The sequence below is a fragment of the Protomyctophum parallelum genome (genome assembly GCF_964188405.1).
Source record: "Protomyctophum parallelum genome assembly, chromosome: 4".
NCBI classification, from domain to species: Eukaryota; Metazoa; Chordata; class Actinopteri; order Myctophiformes; family Myctophidae; genus Protomyctophum; species Protomyctophum parallelum.
Genome location: NC_139700.1, coordinates 26,011,606 through 26,030,259, shown reverse-complemented (window position 1 = coordinate 26,030,259; position 18,654 = coordinate 26,011,606). Strand labels below are relative to the sequence as shown.

Genomic DNA, 18,654 nt, shown 5'->3' with positions numbered 1-18,654 from the left:
GTTTTAGGAAATGTCCTCCTCATGAGCCTCGTGTGCGTACTGTATCTGCACACACCCGTTGTTATCTTCCCTTTACTAGAGAGCCTTTAGTGATGTCAAGGATCTGGTAGATGTCCAAGGCTTCACCTGTGGAAGGATGTTCGGACATTACCCAACATCATTACACTGTTCCATATGCATTATGTTTGTCTTCCTGTTCTAATGTTATTCTTATATTAATTATATGCATGAATGTTACATAGGTTTGTACATGAAGTTGTGATTGTGTGTAATTGTAATTGTTTCCGTTATTAAAAATGGCCTAATGTTTTGCACACGTGTAAAAAGCAAATTGTAAATCTTTTGTGAGACGATTTCAATTTAAGCGTGTTTATGTCTTTGACGTTGTAATTGCATAATGTCACAATCAAAATCGGCAACGTTTTTGTCCCGTTGTCTGGTGGCAAGAAGCCATCTGAAAGAGATGTTTGCCCGGGGCGAGGACTCAAATTATATTATATATATTATTAATATACAGTATATATATTAGTGAAAATAGCAGATCAACGTGTCGCTTCGCGCTGCGTTGTGAGCTTGTAGATGGGCTATTTTCAATACTTCTCAAACATTTGTTTTCTAATTTACGGAATTACTGAAATAATCTGACTCACTCGCCGACTCACCCTGTGGAATGCTGTATTTGCGCTCCAAACCTATAGGGTTGGAGGGCGTCAAACAGTCCATGGTCACCTCTTTCCTGAGACAACGGTCAATGTCCACAGCGCTGAAGAACGCTACTGACTGAGGCAGGTCCTTCATGTCCAGTGCATGGGCAAACATACATCTGTCATGGACAAGATAGTTAGGGTCCTTCATGTCCAGTGCATGGGCAAACATACATCTGTCATGGACAAGATAGTTAGGGTCCTTCGTGTCCAGTGCATGGGCAAACATATCTGTCATGAATGTGACAAATCTGCTAAATAAATGCTCATTGCTTACCAATAGCTTTCTTCACAAATGTGTTCATAAAGGTGTGTCTACTATCACAACTCAATTTGTTACAACCCAAAAAAACACTGCATGAAAAACACTTTGGGCTATAAATGGCCATAGACACTTTTCCAAATGTGATGACGGCTATAGCCATTTTTAGCCCAAGGAGGAGATTGGTCACAAATTTGTCTGACTTTCCATAAAAGAGGACAGGTCACTACCTACCCAACTAGTTTAAATGAGTGTGTTCATAATGTCAAGGACCCCCGGTGTGATATGCTTTAGGCCACAGACCCACATTTAGATGAGTGTGATTTCTGGAACCCAATCTTACATGGTAACATCCTCAGTGTTCATTTAACTCGGTACACTCCTGAGTTACAGACCCATAAGGGTCAATTTAGTTCTATCAATCATTTAGCTGGGGACTCTGGAACATCCTCAAGCGCCCTTGGGGGTCCCTGGACCCCACTAGAACGTCCTCAAGCGCCCTTGGGGGTCCCTGGACCCCACTAGAACGTCCTCAAGCGCCCCTGGGGGTCCCTGGACCCCACTAGAACGTCCTCAAGCGGCCTTGGGGGTCCCTGGACCCCACTAGAACGTCCTCAAGGGCCCCTGGGGGTCCCTGGACCCCACTAGAACGTCCTCAAGGGCCCCTGGGGGTCCCTGGACCCCACTAGAACGTCCTCAAGGGCCCCTGGGGGTCCCTGGACCCCACTAGAACGTCCTCAAGGGCCCCTGGGGGTCCCTGGACCCCACTAGAATGTCCTCAAGGGCCCCTGGGGGTCCCTGGACCCCACTAGAACGTCCTCAAGGGCCCCTGGGGGTCCCTGGACCCCACTAGAATGTCCTCACTAGAACGTCCTCAAGGGCCCCGGCCTGGAGTTCCCTGGATCCCACATAGAGAACCAGTGCTGTAAACCAGTGCTTCCCAAAAGAGATATTAGACATTTGCCCGGGACCCAAACTAGTAAATAGCCAATCTACAAGCTCACAACGTGTCGCTTCACACCGTGTTGTGAGCTTGTCGATCGGCTATTTTCACTACTTCTTAATTATTATTTTACTTGAGTCGCGACCCATAGAAATTGGTCCGTGACCCACAGATGGGTCCAGACTCAGTGCTAGGGAACCACTGACCGCGTCAACAGGTTGGTGATCTGGAGCGCCAGTGCTGCTCGGTAGCGGTCCTCACTGCAGACCAGGTAGCGCACCTCGTCGTGAATGCTGATGCAGAAGCGCCCGTCGATGTCGTGCTCCTCAAACAGCCACCTCATGGCCACCAGCATGAGGTGGAGGTAGTCCACCGCAGAGCTCTGCACCACCCAGTTCACCCTGCTGGTGATAAACTGACAACAAACGCACACGCATCAACAATGAACAAACCAGCCAATAGACTCAGGGTATGCATTTGGCTGACATCATCATTATCATACCCGGAAGTTATGCGGGAACGCCTACTGTGTGGAAAAAACTTTCTGGCCTTGACAACCAATATATATTATTTCAGAGCAAACGTTTTTAACTCAAATCTTTGCTTCTGGTGAGGTCGGGACCCATTTGTCAGCCACAGACACATTTTTATGGGTCCATTACATTACATTTAGTTTTGATTTATTTCAAAACATTTTCAAAACTTTCCCAAAAAGAAAGTTTTCCATGAGGTGAAGATGCTACAGTAAATAGCACAGTATAAATCCTTTGGTGTGTGTGCTGAGGCTGAGCCAGCTGCCTCACCTCGTCCCCCACAGCCTTGGGCTCCAGAGCTCTACTGATCCTGCAGCCTAGGACGGGAGTGGCGGGCTGGGCAGAGTGGGCGATGCTCTCCAGTTTGTTGAACATGTGGGACTCTGTTCCTCCAGCCCACAGGCGCCTCTCCACCATGTTCCACCTCCTCCCCTTATTGCTGTGGCCACAGTTACGGCAATTGTTAAATAAAAGAATAAAATAAATCCCCCTCTTCTAAAATAGTGAAAATAGCATCGTGGTGTAACATTTTCACCATTTGTTGTACAACAACGTATATACAGTATGTAGGGCTTAGGGTTATGTGGTTAAGCAGAGTTTTTCCACCTCCGGGCATAGGCCAGTCTGGAGATCCTACGCAGCTCCTCCAGAGAGACACTTCCATCCTCCTCCATCTCGACCTCCTCGCCCAGCTGGGTCACCAGCCACTCTCCCTCCTCTGAGAGACAGTATCTAAACAAAACAGTAAAACGACATCTTACATACACCAGCTGGTTCACCAACCACTCTCCCTCCTCTGAGAGACGGTATCTAAACAAAACAGTCAAACGACGTCTTACATACACCAGCTTGTTCACCAGCCACTCTCCCTCCTATCTAAAAACATACATTCACATTACACACATACACGTTATGCTAGCTTGTTCACCAGTCATTCCACTTCCTCTGGGAGACAGTATCTAAAACGTCATACATTCACATCATTACACACATACATGTTGTCCTACTACGCCAATAGGACTCAAATCTGTTCCCAACTACCAGGAGAAATGCTTTGGCCGCTGCCGTTTATCGGAGTGATGAGTCAATGCATTTGTTTTAATAGCATTTATCCTTTTTCCCATGTTGTGTGTCTCTTATGTTTTCATCATACTATAATTCTAACAATGTCTGTGTGTGTGAGTTTGTGTGTGTGTGTCAGAAACAAAGCATTAAAGCATTATCTCCTCATTGCCTGCACCAATCGCTCCCACTTTTCACACAGGCATTGACCATATGAATATGGAGGGCGTAGTCTATGTGTAGACCAATGACGATGGATTGGTGTACCTGCGTATGCCCTTGGTCAGTGCGTACATCTGCTTGGCCTTGGCGGCGGCCTCTGGCTGGCTGAGGCGGTGGTTGAACTGCATCAGCAGCCTCTCTGCGAAGGGCTGTCCGGCGCCGTAGATGCGTCCGTAGTTGAATATCTTGGCGTGCTCGCGGCTGATGCCCACGGTGTCGGCGGTGCGGCTGTGCAGGTCGGTGCCCTGGCTCTTCTTTCCCTGCAGCGTCATCCAGCCGAAGGCTGTGCAACCTTGAGACACCGCATGGAGATATACATACAGTACTGCAGTAGTGGTTCCCAAACTTTTCAGGTCGAGACTAGGCATGTAACAATGTCTTATCTATATCGATATAAACTGGTGGCAATTAACACCCCGAATGCCCGGGGTTATTTAATCCATTAGATCATAGCTCCCTGTGATTTATAGCAGCGGAGCACATTTAGCCATGGACCGGATGTGGCTGAAGTAGCTTGATGTAGCAAAAACTCTGTCCTGTGCGCTCATGGTGTTAAATAGAAGCATGTATCGTGATACGTATTGTTGATTTTTTTTTTTTAAACGGGATTTGAGATTTGTAGAAGAGTATACAGGCGTCTCTCACCGTGCATGCCAGCAAAGTGGGCTTCTCCGAGCACAGCTGCAATCCACAGCTCCTGCGAGTCAACATCTGCTCCCACCAGGTGGTAGCCTGGAGGCACCTGGACCATGGCCTTGAGCTCACTGCCCACTCTGTCCCGCTGCGTGGAAACAAACAACACTTTATTGAGCAGAGCAGTGGCCGTGGTTTGCTAGATCCACTGAAAAATCGGCCATTCATTTTTCCCCATGCAGATTTACAAAAAATTAAATTATTTTAAGCTTAGAATCAAGCCACCCAGGATCCTGGTGAGTCATGACCTTTGATTCTATGAATAAATGAAAATGAAAAACGCTAAACAAAGGGTATTTATTAAATGTAGTGTATCATATAACTAAATATTCAATCATTTCTATTCACATAATTAAAGGTTCCATGGTCATGATTCACCAGGATACTGGATGGCTTGATTCTAGGCTTAGAATAGGTAAATCTCTATGGGAAAAATGAATTGGAGAGTTTCCAGTGGGTCCAGAAAACCACGAAGAAAACAGCTAACTCCATTTTTGAGGTTTTGAGAATTGTTTTTGTGGCATAAATCAGTGCTATTGAACCATAGACTGTAAAAAATATGGACAAAGCGTTCCCCGGGTCTAACATGAACGTAAAATGAAGCCTGTAATAATATGCTAATTCCTGATGTAAGTCGCCATCTTTGGTACCAGCTGGCCATTGGCTGGCTCCGTTTTGTATACCAGCTGGTCATTGGCTGCCCAGACAACGAGGCGGGACTTCCCCCCTTCTTCTCCGTTGGTTTTTATTTTGACTCGAGTGGGAGGGGAATCCCGATCATAGACTGTAATGGTAGCCACGCCCCTCAGAACATACGCGATGGGTTTTTTTCTTTATGGTCATTTTTTTAATTAATGGGACCATAATTTTCCAAAAAGAATATTATGACATTAGAAATGAGACTTTAAACTAGTGACTGGAAGAAGAAAGTATTCATGACCATGTTTATTAAGGTAATACAGTCTGGTGAAGTTGGGCCAAAATACATGGGCCTCTATGGAGCTATGGGGCTTTTTGGGTCCGGTCCAGCGCCACAACAGGCCATTATATGAACTACCGATTTCAAATGAGGCTTCACGAAATATCTGGCTGACTGCCCCCCTGTATTGAACACTGTGTGAGAGAGTGTGAGTGTGAGTGTGAGTGTGAGTGTGAGTGTGCGTGTGCGTGTGCGTGTGTGTGTGTGTGTGTGTGTGCGTGCGTTGCTCTGGCCTCCTACCCGTGCGTTACTGGCAGTCAGCCATGTTGGCTCCACAGCTCTACGGGTCACCGTTCCCGCAGTGATCACCTGGGGTAATATGGCGCCATACTGACCGTCCTCATCATACTCTTCGTGCCTATTAAGACAGGAATGTTAAGTGTAAACGGTTGTAAAATGATACCCTAGTAGTAGATACTTATCTAGCCAACAAGAGAAGTATCACAATTATTTTTAAATAATCCATGTTTCCAGAGCGGGTGCAGCTGACCCGGGTTCGAGTCTGACCCCCTGCTGCATCTGCCATTTCCTTTCTCTCTACCACTATGACTTTCCTACATTTAAAACTCTTTGAGTGCCAGGTATAATTAATTAATAACTTAATTAATCCGCCAGTGCCAGTGTTTTCAGTGCGTTTACCTTTTTGACACCTGCGATGTGTCCACAATGTAAACAAAAGCACATGTGGGAGGTGGAGTAAGGGCTCTCCTTTCACAGAGAAAAGGATTTATCAACTGCGACCATTGGTTCATGAGTTAAGGCCAGGGGGGGAGTCAGACAGATATTTCGTGAAGCCACTAAGGAAATCGGGACTTCCTGAAAGTTCATATAATGGCCTGTTGTGGCGCTGTCATTGGGCCCAAAAAAACCCATAGCTCCATAGAGGCCCATGTATTTGGGCCCAACTTCACCTAGACTGTATTACCTTAATAAACATGGTCATGAATACTTTCTGCTTCCAGTCACTAGTTTAACGTCTCATTTCCCATGTCATAATATTCTTTTTGGAAAATGATGGTCCCATTTATTTAAAAGAATTACCATAAAGTCACGTATGTTCTGAGGGGCGTGGCTACCGTTACAGTCTATGAACGGGAGCCACCCCCCGTTCAGTCAAAATAAAAACCAACAAAGAATAAGGGGCCTCGTTGTCTGGGCCAGCCAATGGCCAGCTGGGCCCAAACGGAGCCAGCCAATGGCCAGCTGGGCCCAAACGGATCTAGAAATATGGCGACTTACAGTGCAAGGAATTACAGGCTTCATTTTACATCCATGTTAGACCCGGGGAACGCTTTGTCCATACTTTTTACAGTCTATGGTTAAGGCCCCCACCCCCCAAAGCAGCAGGTGCAGCTGTGTATGTATTCAGAAAAAGTATGAGCTGATTTTATGTCCAGACCTGCTGACGGTGCGAGGAAGCTCTCCCTTTCTCAGCCACACCACCTTCTGAGAGCTGACAGAAAACAAACAGACAAGAATTAATTCAGTTCAACCAGGAATATAACACAACTATGATGATAATCAGTAACATTGTTGAAATGTGGTGGCTACCTGATGCGTTTATGGGCGTTCCTCCAGAAGGAGATCATTTTGTTGATCTCCAGTGCGCGTGTGGAGTTGGTTTCGCCCCTCCCTGCTCTCATCGTGCCGTCCTCCATCTTCCCCAGGAAGTCTTTGGAGAAAGGACTGCCCACGTTGTTGTCATTACCGTCCTGCAACGGTGGAAAAAGTACTCAAATAACTCGAAAATAGCAGATCTACAAGCTCACAATGAGTTACGATGCAACGTTTCAAATGGCTGAAATGTATATAGGGCTGAAGGGGTTAATGTGTGTTCTGTAATAATAATCAATCGTCTGCAAAGTAACTAGTAACTAAAGTTTTCAAATAATTATAGTGGAGTACAAGTAAACAAGCCCCCACTTCCGTTTTGTCATTTGCAGTCACGTAAATATGTGAATCCAATTAGTCGAACTGTCGAAGCCTATCTAAGGTTGCTGCTTAGCAGAAATGGAAATTCTGAAATATATTCAAAAGATATTTGAAAATGCCTTTTTGTGAACGACGACAACTTCCTTTTTGCACCTTTGACTCTGAGGCATTCAAGGATTGTGGATTAGTCTGACCTCAAGGTGAGGCCACATTTACACTGCAAAATGATGAGCGTTAACTCTGAATGAACATATCTTCATTGTCAATGGCGTTTTTAAAACAAACATAAACACAAACATTAAACCTGTATATAGCCCCTCAAAAATACACGCACCTTATGAGGAAGTTTGAAAAACCAGCAGCCAGGAATATCAACGTCATTGTGAGGGCCGTTTCCATGGTGATAAGAGCATTTCTCCTCCTCCAGATCTGGGGACTTCTGCTGATGAAGAATACAAAATAATAATAATATAAACCAGCTCCGCTGTGCTTCACACAGCAGCTGGTAAAAATGGAAAAACAACACAGTAAGCCTACATCAACTACACAGAAATAGTCATCGAGAATCAATCAAGAATCAAGCTAAGAACCTAACATAATAACAGTAGAATATCTGTACAGTGAAGCTATAATTATACACTTGTATAATGCTATGTCTACGTAAAATGCTATCTAAATTACATAAGTTTAGCCTTTGCATACGCTTGTAAGGTCGCTGAGGCTAGTCGACAACCTTACAGTCGAGGCTAATACGCACCCCTCCTTTAAGTAATAATATTATTAGCTATGTAAAAGATAAGTCTTTCTCACCGCTTTGTTTGTTTTCATCACTCTAGATCCGTCCTCCTCCGCCATGCTCTCCAGGCGGCCCAACTCCTCCGCCTAAAGATAAATGTATGAAATTATAATGCTTTTTCTCACATGCATTCACAACATGAATGTTTCACTTCCCAGTGCAGGTCAATGAATGCTTAGTCTTAGTGGCTTTAGAGGTTTTACATGTCAAATATTCAATCAATGAATCAAACAGTGGGCCCCCGCTGGCCTAGCGGTCCAGGCGCATGCCACATATAGGCCCTGGCCTCACAGCGCGACGCATGTATGTACAGTATGTGCATAACGACCTTTGCTGCATGTCTCTCCCAGTCTCTCTCTCCTACATGTCTCCCCATCTCTCTAAATACATGAACAAGCTAAGTTAAGAAACCCCCTCCCCTCGCACTATTATGCCCAAATTCCACCTTTCTAAACTAAATTATATATTAATAATATATTGTATATTGTTGTATATATATATATATATATATATATATATATATATATATATATAATATATTAGAGAACTTGTACCCAACACATGGCAAGAAACCCAAAGCCACAACAGCTACGTCGCTATTGCAACACCCACAACACCATCTTACACACTACACCCACACACACTCACACGGCAGTGACGTCACACACTTACCTTCGCAGTGTCCGGGACCTATCTCCTCCTATCGCGCCCAACGCCAACACTCGACACCACCCGCCAAAAAATTTTCATTGCAGTGCCACCAAAGATGCCTCCCGTCCACACTCACGGCGGCAATGCATTTGTTTACTACAAACATTATCGCCCGAAGCACCCACACCCCCGGAACACTGTTGCCCTTTCACCACGCTAAATTCGCCAGGTCTATGCAAGTGAGCACAAAATTCATTCACAAGCCCACAAATGCCATTCAAATGCCATTCAACACACACTACGACTTGCTTACAATTCGCAAACCTGGCAACACTGCCCTGTCTTCTAATAGGCCCACACTAGCTCTCACAATCTGATTCTGATCTCCCACAGGAGAAGAGAAACGAGGAAGGGGAGAGGAATTGTAGCCTCACGATTTTGCTTATTCCTTCTAAATCTCTGTATTTAAAATATCGCTCTCTCAGCAAATCTCTTAGTTCCATCAACATTGTACTTTGTCTGTAGTTTGTTTGTGCCTACATATTACGATTACACGGAACGCTTTGGCTATTTTCGCCTGCCGAGTACACACGCCTGCACACACACGCACGCCTGGCTTGCACACACACACACACACGCCTGGAAGCCACGATCTCTCTCTCTCTCGCCACGCCTCTCTCTCTCTCTCTCGCCACGCCCCACACACACACACAGGCTATACACGCACGGCGGCGCCGCGGCAGTGAGACAGGACGTTATAATCTTGAGTTTCATTAAATAACTGTCTTTCTCCGCACGTGCGCACACAACATTATTCAAGTGAAATGCATAACGCCAATATTGGGCTAATATAGGCTACCAATAAACAACCAGCTCATATACCCACCAAATAAAACTACTATCCCATACTGCTCCCGGGTGCCGTCTAATTTCCGGCTGCCACCCGTCTCTCCGGTGGTCACCAGACTATTCCTGGTTGTCACTTAGTCTATTCCTATGAGTCACTATAAATAGAAGAACTATAACAAAATACATACATAAATGGATGCACCTGGGACGTATCCTCAGTGATGTATCCCAAGGTCATCGGGGTTTCGGGTCTCGCAACATCATACCCCTCACTCAGGTGACCCAGCCGGGAGTGATCAAGTCCCGACTTACGTCCCAGTAGCTACCCTCGATAAGTCCCATTAGGGAAAAACCAGGGCCACACAATCCATTCCTCCTGAACTACTCTGCCGGGACTGGGAGGTACCATTCTGGCACATGGAAGGACTAGGCTCTGTGGGTTGACACCTGTCCGGGCCCCTCATACGTCTCACCAGGTCCACTCCTGCTCTCACCAGGTCAGGCCCTGTGCGTTGCACCAGACTCCCAGCACCAGGCACTTTATTCAGGAATGGTGGATTCTCAAGCCGCAACGGTTCCGCAGGCTCCACCTTGCCCTTGGTGGTGCCGCCGGATCCGCTTGAGGCTTGCATGGCCCTCCTAAAGGCCTCACCGTGGGTTTGTTGGGCTTCTTCCCCACGGAAGACACAGACTGGGGCGCTAACCCATACTGCTCCCGGGTGCCGTCTAATTTCCGGCTGCCACCCGTCTCTCCGGTGGTCACCAGACTATTCCTGGTTGTCACTTAGCCTATTCCTATGAGTCACTATAAATAGAAGAACTATAACCATAATAATAATAATAACTAATAACCCATCCGTTACTACATGTGGAGTCAACTCCCGCAATTTCCTTCTTCCCATAGTGCGCGGCAACGTAACTCTGGGATGAGCGGCCGCGAAATTCTAGTATATATATATATATGGAACATAGCCTCTAATTGTACCTTTTTAAACTAAAATGTTGTTGTATATATGGAACATAACCTGTTCACAAAATGTTTGCCTAACTTTGCTACTACAGAGAAAACATGCACACGTAATTATTTCTTGCACTCTTTATTCTACCCTTTTGTTTGCTGTTCTTGCTGTGTTTGTTGTTTGAATATTATGTTATCTGTGCTGCTGCAACAAAAACAAGTTTTACTAATCAATGAATCAAACTGTACCTTCTGCCACACTGCGCTGTCCTTCAGATTGAGCTCCTCTGTGTGGTCGCTGTCCAGGACCACAGGCTTCTCTTTGCCTCTCTCATCACAGTACTCTCTGTACAGGCTCTCAATTGCTCTGTGGGACACGGTGGTGTTTCATGTTTACATAGTCATAGAGCATCATCAGCATACACGGTAAACTTCTGTTCATTTATTTTAGTTTTCTGTTAAAAGGTTAAAGCTCTATCTATATTTTGCCGGGTAGGGCGAAAATTAGTGCTAATTAGTAAGGCCAGGTGGGGCCTCAGGCCAGCCCAGTTATGGCCCAGGTAGGGCCAGGCCTTCATTTTCGGGCCTGTTGTGAACTCTAGTTTTTGCCGGCTGCCGAGTGCGGCTGCACTAATAACTTTGGGGCGGGCCCGTCTAGAGTTTGAGTTTGAATGGACAGGTATCAGTCAAAAGGGAGACATCGAAGAGGAAGGACGGGTGAGGGGGAAGGATCAACATCTGTAATATCAGAACAGGTCAGCTCTATATATGAAGATCTAAGGGTCAGCTGTAGAGTTTTTGGCCGGCTCCATATATGATCTAGATCCAGATCTAGGTGATGATCCAGTCTTCTCAATGTATAGCTATCCAGGGTCAGTGTCGTGAGCTGTACCTGTGCGGACATACAGGCCCTGGGTTGTGGCTCGGGGGGTCCAGGTTGTCCCTTCGTCCCGGTACCAGGTAGCCCCAGCCGTGCCTCTCTGAGTAATACAGGGGGAAGCCGTCCCATGTGAGACCCATCAGCTTAGGGGTTAGTCTCATCTGCAGACTGATCAAGCTGGCTCCAGGTGACCAGCTGTCGTCCGCAGACATCCTCTCACACAGCTTACGATACCACCTAATGGCAGAGCCATGTAAAAGGAGGGGGGTGAGGGCGGAGTTGGACAGAAAGTGCATATGAGGTACAGTTGGGGGTGATGCTGAGCAAAATGAAACATTTTGATACATTTTGAAAACTTGCAACATCAAAAATCACATCCGTGTGCAGTGAGGGGCTCTTATCATCGTACATGTCCATGCATCATCTCATTCCGGCCAATCAGAATTTGCTCATACAATACCCTGGATGAGCAGGCAGGTGTTGCCTTCTCTTGGGCAGATGCTTCACAGTGTCCTTCAGCCTCTCCAGAGCTGCTCTGTGAGGACAGGGACCTGCCATCTCCTCTTCAGAAGGTGGACCTGGGTCTTCTTAGTATGGTACAGGAAACATACAGAAATACCTGCTTTCTTATGGATATGTTTATTTAAAAATGTTTATCGACTACCTTTTTGATTTTTAACTGGCAAAAACTAAATAAAAACCAGGCTATGATGACTAAAACTAAGACTACATTTTCAGCATGCAACCAAGTGTAAAATCAGGCATTACTACACCAAAATAAATTTTTGGTGTAAAATCTTATCTTTATTTTAGATGACTAAAACTAGACTAAAACTAAAACATTTCAGATTATTAAAAACTGTAATAATTTAAAGTATGACTAAAACTAAATGAAACTTTATTCAAAAGTCCCTAGGGAGTTCTGAACTCGTACCTTCCTCGTATTCTGGAAGAGGCGTGCAGGCTGGCGACTCAGCCTCTTTTTGGGCGCGTTGCTTCTTGGTGAGTGTCAATTTCTTCTGCTTGAAGTCCTGTACGTCCCATTCAAGATCCCAAAGCCAGGGGTCTTCCTTGTACCTTACATCAATACAATGAATCTTGTTAACTTAAAATATTTACTATACCTTTACCTCGGCACACACCCCAAACCTCAAACATCCAAAACCATTATATTTCATGAAATTGATTTAAGCTCTTTAATACCGTACATTTCATTAGTTGAATATTTATAAAAGCCACAGACAGACTTAACCACATTGAACCTGTTTTGGGGCATGTCATTATAGCCAGGAAAACATTTAAACAATCTTCTAAAATAGTGAAAATAGACCCACAAATCATACGTAGCTTGCAGAGTTAGTTCAGTCAGATATGCGGCTTCATGCTATGCTCAAGGGTGCATACATATACTCGAGGAGTTAATATGCTGCATAACTGTGATTGTATTCAGTGTTTGCAAGACCCACACGTCAATGACGTCATACACTGATGTGGCAGTCAGCTGACCAATTAAGCTCACCTAGACTCCATGCGTGCATTACATTCACCCAATCACACACACATTCATACACTGATGGCAGTGCAAACCATGCATGGTATCAACCTGCACATCAGGAGCAATTAGGGGTTCAGTGTCTTGCTCAAGGACACTTCGACACTAAATCTGGGGGAGACCACGTTCGAACTGGCAACCTTGCGGTTACCATCCAGCCACTCTACCCCTGAGCCACCGCCGCCTTCCTGCTTTCCTTCTGCTTAATGGTTACTGGTTGTTATGTGATGTTTGCGCCCACCGCCCCCCCAGCACCACCGGTTGGCTCTGCTATCTCGGTTCCCCATGGGGGGGGTTCTTATTGTATATCTAGTATATCTATCCCCCTACTCTTAATGTTTAATGATAGTGTTTAATTGTGCCGAGCAGGGAGTTACTGCGACTCTCTGATAAGACAATGTATAATACAGCACATTCATTCAATTTATGAAAACAAAACATAAAAGGTTTATGCCTGACAGTGACGATATAACTAAGTAAATACCTTTACTTCAGTAACAGCTAGACACCCTTCGACTGCTTTCTGCCAGTTACCTCCAGAAAGCAGCAGTGATAATGCAGTTATGATGCAGTCACACTGCAGGTACAATATAGGCTGCAAATACCAATTATTTTATATTGATTATTCCTTCGACTACTGTTGATTAATTGAATAATCGAGAGCCGTATTCTTGTTATAGGGCTTAAGTGTTTGTTTTCAAAGAAATTGAAAGAAAAATCAAACCCCCCCCCCCCCCCACACACACACACACACACACACCACCGCCCCCAATCAATTTGTTTGATTGGGGCTGGTCCGGGCTCTAGATATATGGTGACACTGCAGTGACAACGTAGCAGCCATTTGTCACCTGTTGTCCTGCAGCATTTGGCAGGCGTCGTCGGCCAGGATCATCAGAGACTTCTTCATCTCTCTCTGGAGCTCTTCATATGTGTCCTGAGAATCCTCCAGGTACCGCCCCCAGCTCTGATTGACAGGCAGGTAGCTGATGCCCATCTCCAGCATTCCCGCCAAAGTCACCGGATGAGGACACCTGATAGGAGGGAGGGAGGGAGGGCGGGGTTTACACTTGATGCATGCTCATCATTGCTCAGCAATAGCAGCAATAGAGTACCGAAGTCCAGACGTCGCTCACTCATCGCCCTGGTCCGCCAAGAATTGTGGTCCAAAAATAAACAAATTGTGAGCGATATAGTCAGGGAGCTAGCCATGTACTGTATCGTTTACGATAGTCAGTCACTAATATTTGATACAGTCTGTTTCTGGCGAAGATCCATCCAAAAATGTCTCTGTACGTGTGTGTGTCTGTACGTCTGTAATCCACATAAATCGAAAAACCGGCAGCGGTAACATTAGTGTTTTCTCGCCGTCAGTTGATGCTTCATATCTATACGAGTCAAACATTCTATATTTATATAAAATCTTCCCGGAATTCTTCAGTGGTAATTTATCCATTTGTAACTCTGAGTTGGTTACATTTGTACCCTTTCAAAGTGAAATTAACACTGAGGGATTGTATGTGCATTGATTAAGTCAGGGGTCCACTGACCTCTCCATGAAGAGAGGCAGCTGTTCTGAAAAGACTTGGTGAGTGGCCTGAACATCCATGGCGCAATACTGCATAAGCTCCTGTGGAGGGCAGAAAAGATGTGATTAATGGGAGGACTAGGGTATTCAACTGGCGGCCCGCCAGTTGAAAAAAAAAAAAAGGGCTAATGAAAGTTACAGGTAGGCTGTGGTGTGTGCGATATGAAGGGTGAGATTACTATAACCGTAATCCTGTTAAGTAACAGATTACCATGACAGTAATCCTTAATCATATTCAAGAGCTTTTGGAGATAAATGAGACAGACTCCAGTCACTTTAGATTAGAGCACTGCAGAGGGTGTGTGTGTGTGTGTGTGTGTGTTTGCAGCTGTTAATCGTTAATGCTTGTTAATGTCAAGGCAATTATGTTTATGAACTGTCAAATAGGTATATCTATTCTAAGGTAGCATATACCTGTATATTATTATGCTCATTACTGTGCACAAATGTATTATACTGTATACATAAGTCTTCGTGTTTGAGCACAAAATGCATCTTGAGAACCCACAAATGTTCTGCGTGCACGCAAAGTGCAGCCCTCTACATACAATCATTCTACAGTTGTGGCCCCCGGCCTAATCTAGTTGAATACCCCTGGTGTAGAGATAATGGGCTCTATTATGCACACAAAATAACTCTTCCTACTTCAGGGCCGCATTCCTACTTCGGTGTTACCAATGATACTAAATAAGGCTCTGTTCCATTTAGTGTACAGTGGTTTTTCATTTCAAGGGCCCCCATAACTCTGAGAGTGTACAAATGGAACCAAATTAACCCGTAACCGTAAGGGTCCATTTGGTTCCATTTGTCAGAGTTACACACCCATAGAGGGCCATTTGGAACCCACTGGTGTAGCAGAGTGTTTCCAGTGAGCAAACATGCACCCTGACTCTGTTTGACCAGAATGGAACAGAGCCTTCATTAGTATCATCGGTAACACCTGTGAAGGAAGTAGGGAATTGGCCCAAGTTCATTCCAAAATGGCTTGTGTGCATAGAGCCCAAGTGAAGGTTGTCAGGGCATTGCCAGTTGGATGCTGACAGAGAGAAGTTTGATCAAAAACCTCTCACCTGGAAATTGTTCCTGACATCCGCCATGCTTCCCTTCACAAAGATCTCTCTGGCCTCCTTCTTCAGTGGCTCCCCGCCCACATACAGCGCATGGACATCTGCAAGGTTGTTGATGCTACTAATATCCACCCAATCCCAGGAGCTAATCTATATATAGTACACACACACACACACACACACACACACACACACACACACACACACACACACACACACACACACACACACACACACACACACACACACCTTTGTTCAACATCTTAACATTTCCAGCCATAAACAGGTTAACGGAAACGCTATTAGTGATTTTACTGAGAAGAAAAATGACACAAACCGCTGGCCCCTCCCTCCTCTGTCCCACTTTCTTCATGTGCTGCTTGACTTCCTGGAGGCCCCTCCTCTTGCCCAGCCTGTTGGCCATCCACAGCGTGCGCTGGAAGCCGGTCAGGCCGGAGATGGCCATGTGAAGACTCATGGTGTCTAGGAAACGTGCCTTAGAACCCTGCAGGCAACACACAAATAAATTGAATAGCCTATTTTCTCTAAAGCTACAAGCCATTGACTTTCAGATCCTTTTCTCCCACGCGGGGGAGACCAGATTTCGACCACTCTTTCACATGGAGAAGGAGGGAGAGCACTTCCAACCACTGCAGATGTAGTTATATTGTTGGGGTGTTTGTACACAATACTTACGTAGTTTGAGTTTCCCTACGTAAGTAGGGAACAGTAGGGAACCCTTCCCAACATACTCTACAGATGGTCTAAAATAATACATTGATGCATTCCAAGCTGGGCTTGTGAATCATGCAGCTACTACGTAAACAAAATAAGTTTGCAAGGGAAGAAAAGGTAGAGCACAATGAGTGGCAGACAAAAGTATGTTTCAACTAGGGATGGGATGATAATCGTTATCGTTTATCGTGATCAAAATAATAATACCGGTAATCACATAGTGGAGATTTTAATTTATTGTGAAATTGTCCTATACCTCATACACAGAATTAGCTTTTGTTGAGCTGCATATTCAGTACACTTAAACCAGGGGTGCTTTTTTTACTTTGACTTTGAATAGTGTAAAAATGTACCTGAAGGGCCTTTTGAATAGATATAAGACAAACACACTTGTAATTGGTACTGTTTTGTTTTGTATAACTTATGTAATGTTTGTGCACATGCAACACTCTTGAAAACAAAGTATTTCATTGTGGGTTTGAGCTGACAGGACCCATTTGATGTCTGTCAATCAATAAAGTCACCATAATTCAAGTGGCAGATGCCTTTAGATTTTTCTTTTCCTTTTTTAATAAGTTTTTAGGGCCATGTCATGTGATCTACCTGAACAGCCTTTGTGATCTAGCAGAAATAGCAGACGTTTTTAACTCAAATCTTTGCTCCTGGAGTCCTGGGGGTCCCTGGAACTACATATTTTCAGATGGGGTCGGTGGCCAATTACATATATTTTTGGGGGTCATTGACATGAAAGTGTTTGAGAACCACTGACATAGAAACATTAGGTTTTTCAGAAAACTGTCAGGATTTAGAAGACAATTGTAGAATCGTCCTCAGGTCTAAATGGAAACATATTTTGGTTATCACGATAATATTGTTAATCACAATTACTTTTGCCACATCCCTAGTTTCTACATTGACACTGTGTGAACCTTCACCTTTAGCATGTACTGCTCCTTAATGTAGGAGCGGTCAAAACTGACGTTGTGACCCACTATCAGCCTCTCCTTCCACTGACCGCCTGGCGGGCGGACAGAGTTCACAGCCGTCTCCAGGGGAATGAGGTCAGCCACAAACAGCTGACTAGACCACGAGTACCTCTCCTCAATGAGACGTTTACTGCACCACGAGTACCTAGAGCGTGCCAGATAAACACAGTTGTTTCTTTTCATACAACACATGCATCCATGCTATGCATCGCACTTAGTGTATGAGTATGCGCGTGACATCATCATCATACCCGGACTGAGTGGCAAAAAACTACTTTCTGGCCTTGACAGCCCATACATCCAAACAGAAAAGTCCTTTAATTCGGTATAACCAACTCACTCACCAAGCAGTAGGAGACAAAGCGACAGCCAGGGTGGGACACTGTCCCTCCGTCATGCACACTTCCACATCAAATATCACAGCCGTCTCTTCTGGGAAATCCACGCGGTGCCTCTCTCCGTCCGGCCCGTAGCGCGTCCAGCCCACCTCCTGCGCCCACTGCTCGGGCATCGGCGGCGGTGGCGTCTCTAGCAGTTGGCTGGCGGCTTCCAGGTAGGGGAGGCTCTGCTTCTCGGCCAGGACGCGGAAGTGGCCGTCGATGTCTTCGCCGTACATGTGGGGCAGTTTAAGCTCCACGTCTGGCAGAAGCGAGGGCTCCTTCCCCCACAGACGGTGCTCCTGCAGGTGTCTGACACTTCTCTCCACCCCCTCCTCGCCATACTCAGGCTCCAGTCCCCGAAATATCTGCTCCTGGAGGTTCCTCGACAGCATCTGGATGTTAAGGGGGTTCAGGCGGGTCTCCTTTGGCGAGCCGTGGTGGCCCTGCCGGGAAGAGTCGGCCTGGGTGGAGTAGAGGGAGGAGGGGAGCCATGTCCATGGTCTGGAAGCAACGCTTCTCCTCAGAGGACAACGTGCCACATGCAGCATCACTGGAACAGGGCAGCAACAGTTCATCATTTTCATGCACGAGATCTATACAGTATATATATATATATATAAAAACAGAATAGCATTCACAAAAATAACAACAGATTCGGAAGATTGAATAGTCAGCTAAATCATAGCCACAATTTGCGGTGAATCAATACCCTCCATTGGTAAATGGTGCATTTATATAGCGCCTTTATCCAAGGCACTTCACATAGATTGTGCATTATATTCACCCATTCACACACACATTCATACACTGATGGCGGTGGAAACCATGCAAGGCAACAACCAGCACATCAGGAGCAATTAGGGGTTAAGTGTCTTGCTCAAG

General features: G+C 45.4%; 1 protein-coding gene across 3 annotated transcripts in view; it reads right to left on the bottom strand.

Annotated features, from left to right (window-relative positions):
• Positions 1-18,654, bottom strand: part of polg (polymerase (DNA directed), gamma) — a 20,109-nt gene continuing 1,455 nt past the window's right edge. Inside the window, exons 2-23 of one of the 3 annotated variants that reach the window (XM_083762498.1) lie at positions 17,737-18,322; positions 17,342-17,537; positions 16,009-16,176; positions 15,675-15,821; positions 14,567-14,646; positions 13,868-14,050; positions 12,399-12,541; positions 11,925-12,051; positions 11,477-11,701; positions 10,834-10,951; positions 8,141-8,212; positions 7,665-7,772; positions 6,950-7,110; positions 6,798-6,851; positions 5,639-5,756; positions 4,372-4,507; positions 3,772-4,018; positions 3,049-3,174; positions 2,713-2,881; positions 2,116-2,324; positions 663-823; positions 1-126 (exon numbers count right to left, since the gene is read on the bottom strand). In XM_083762498.1, the coding sequence (XP_083618624.1) occupies positions 62-126; positions 663-823; positions 2,116-2,324; positions 2,713-2,881; positions 3,049-3,174; positions 3,772-4,018; positions 4,372-4,507; positions 5,639-5,756; positions 6,798-6,851; positions 6,950-7,110; positions 7,665-7,772; positions 8,141-8,212; positions 10,834-10,951; positions 11,477-11,701; positions 11,925-12,051; positions 12,399-12,541; positions 13,868-14,050; positions 14,567-14,646; positions 15,675-15,821; positions 16,009-16,176; positions 17,342-17,537; positions 17,737-18,320 (3,597 nt within the window). In that variant the 5' untranslated portion in view covers positions 18,321-18,322 and the 3' untranslated portion in view covers positions 1-61. The remainder of the gene's footprint in view (positions 127-662; positions 824-2,115; positions 2,325-2,712; positions 2,882-3,048; positions 3,175-3,771; positions 4,019-4,371; positions 4,508-5,638; positions 5,757-6,797; positions 6,852-6,949; positions 7,111-7,664; positions 7,773-8,140; positions 8,213-10,833; positions 10,952-11,476; positions 11,702-11,924; positions 12,052-12,398; positions 12,542-13,867; positions 14,051-14,566; positions 14,647-15,674; positions 15,822-16,008; positions 16,177-17,341; positions 17,538-17,736; positions 18,323-18,654) is intronic. The other 2 variants (XM_083762500.1, XM_083762499.1) reach the window with 2 other exon arrangements.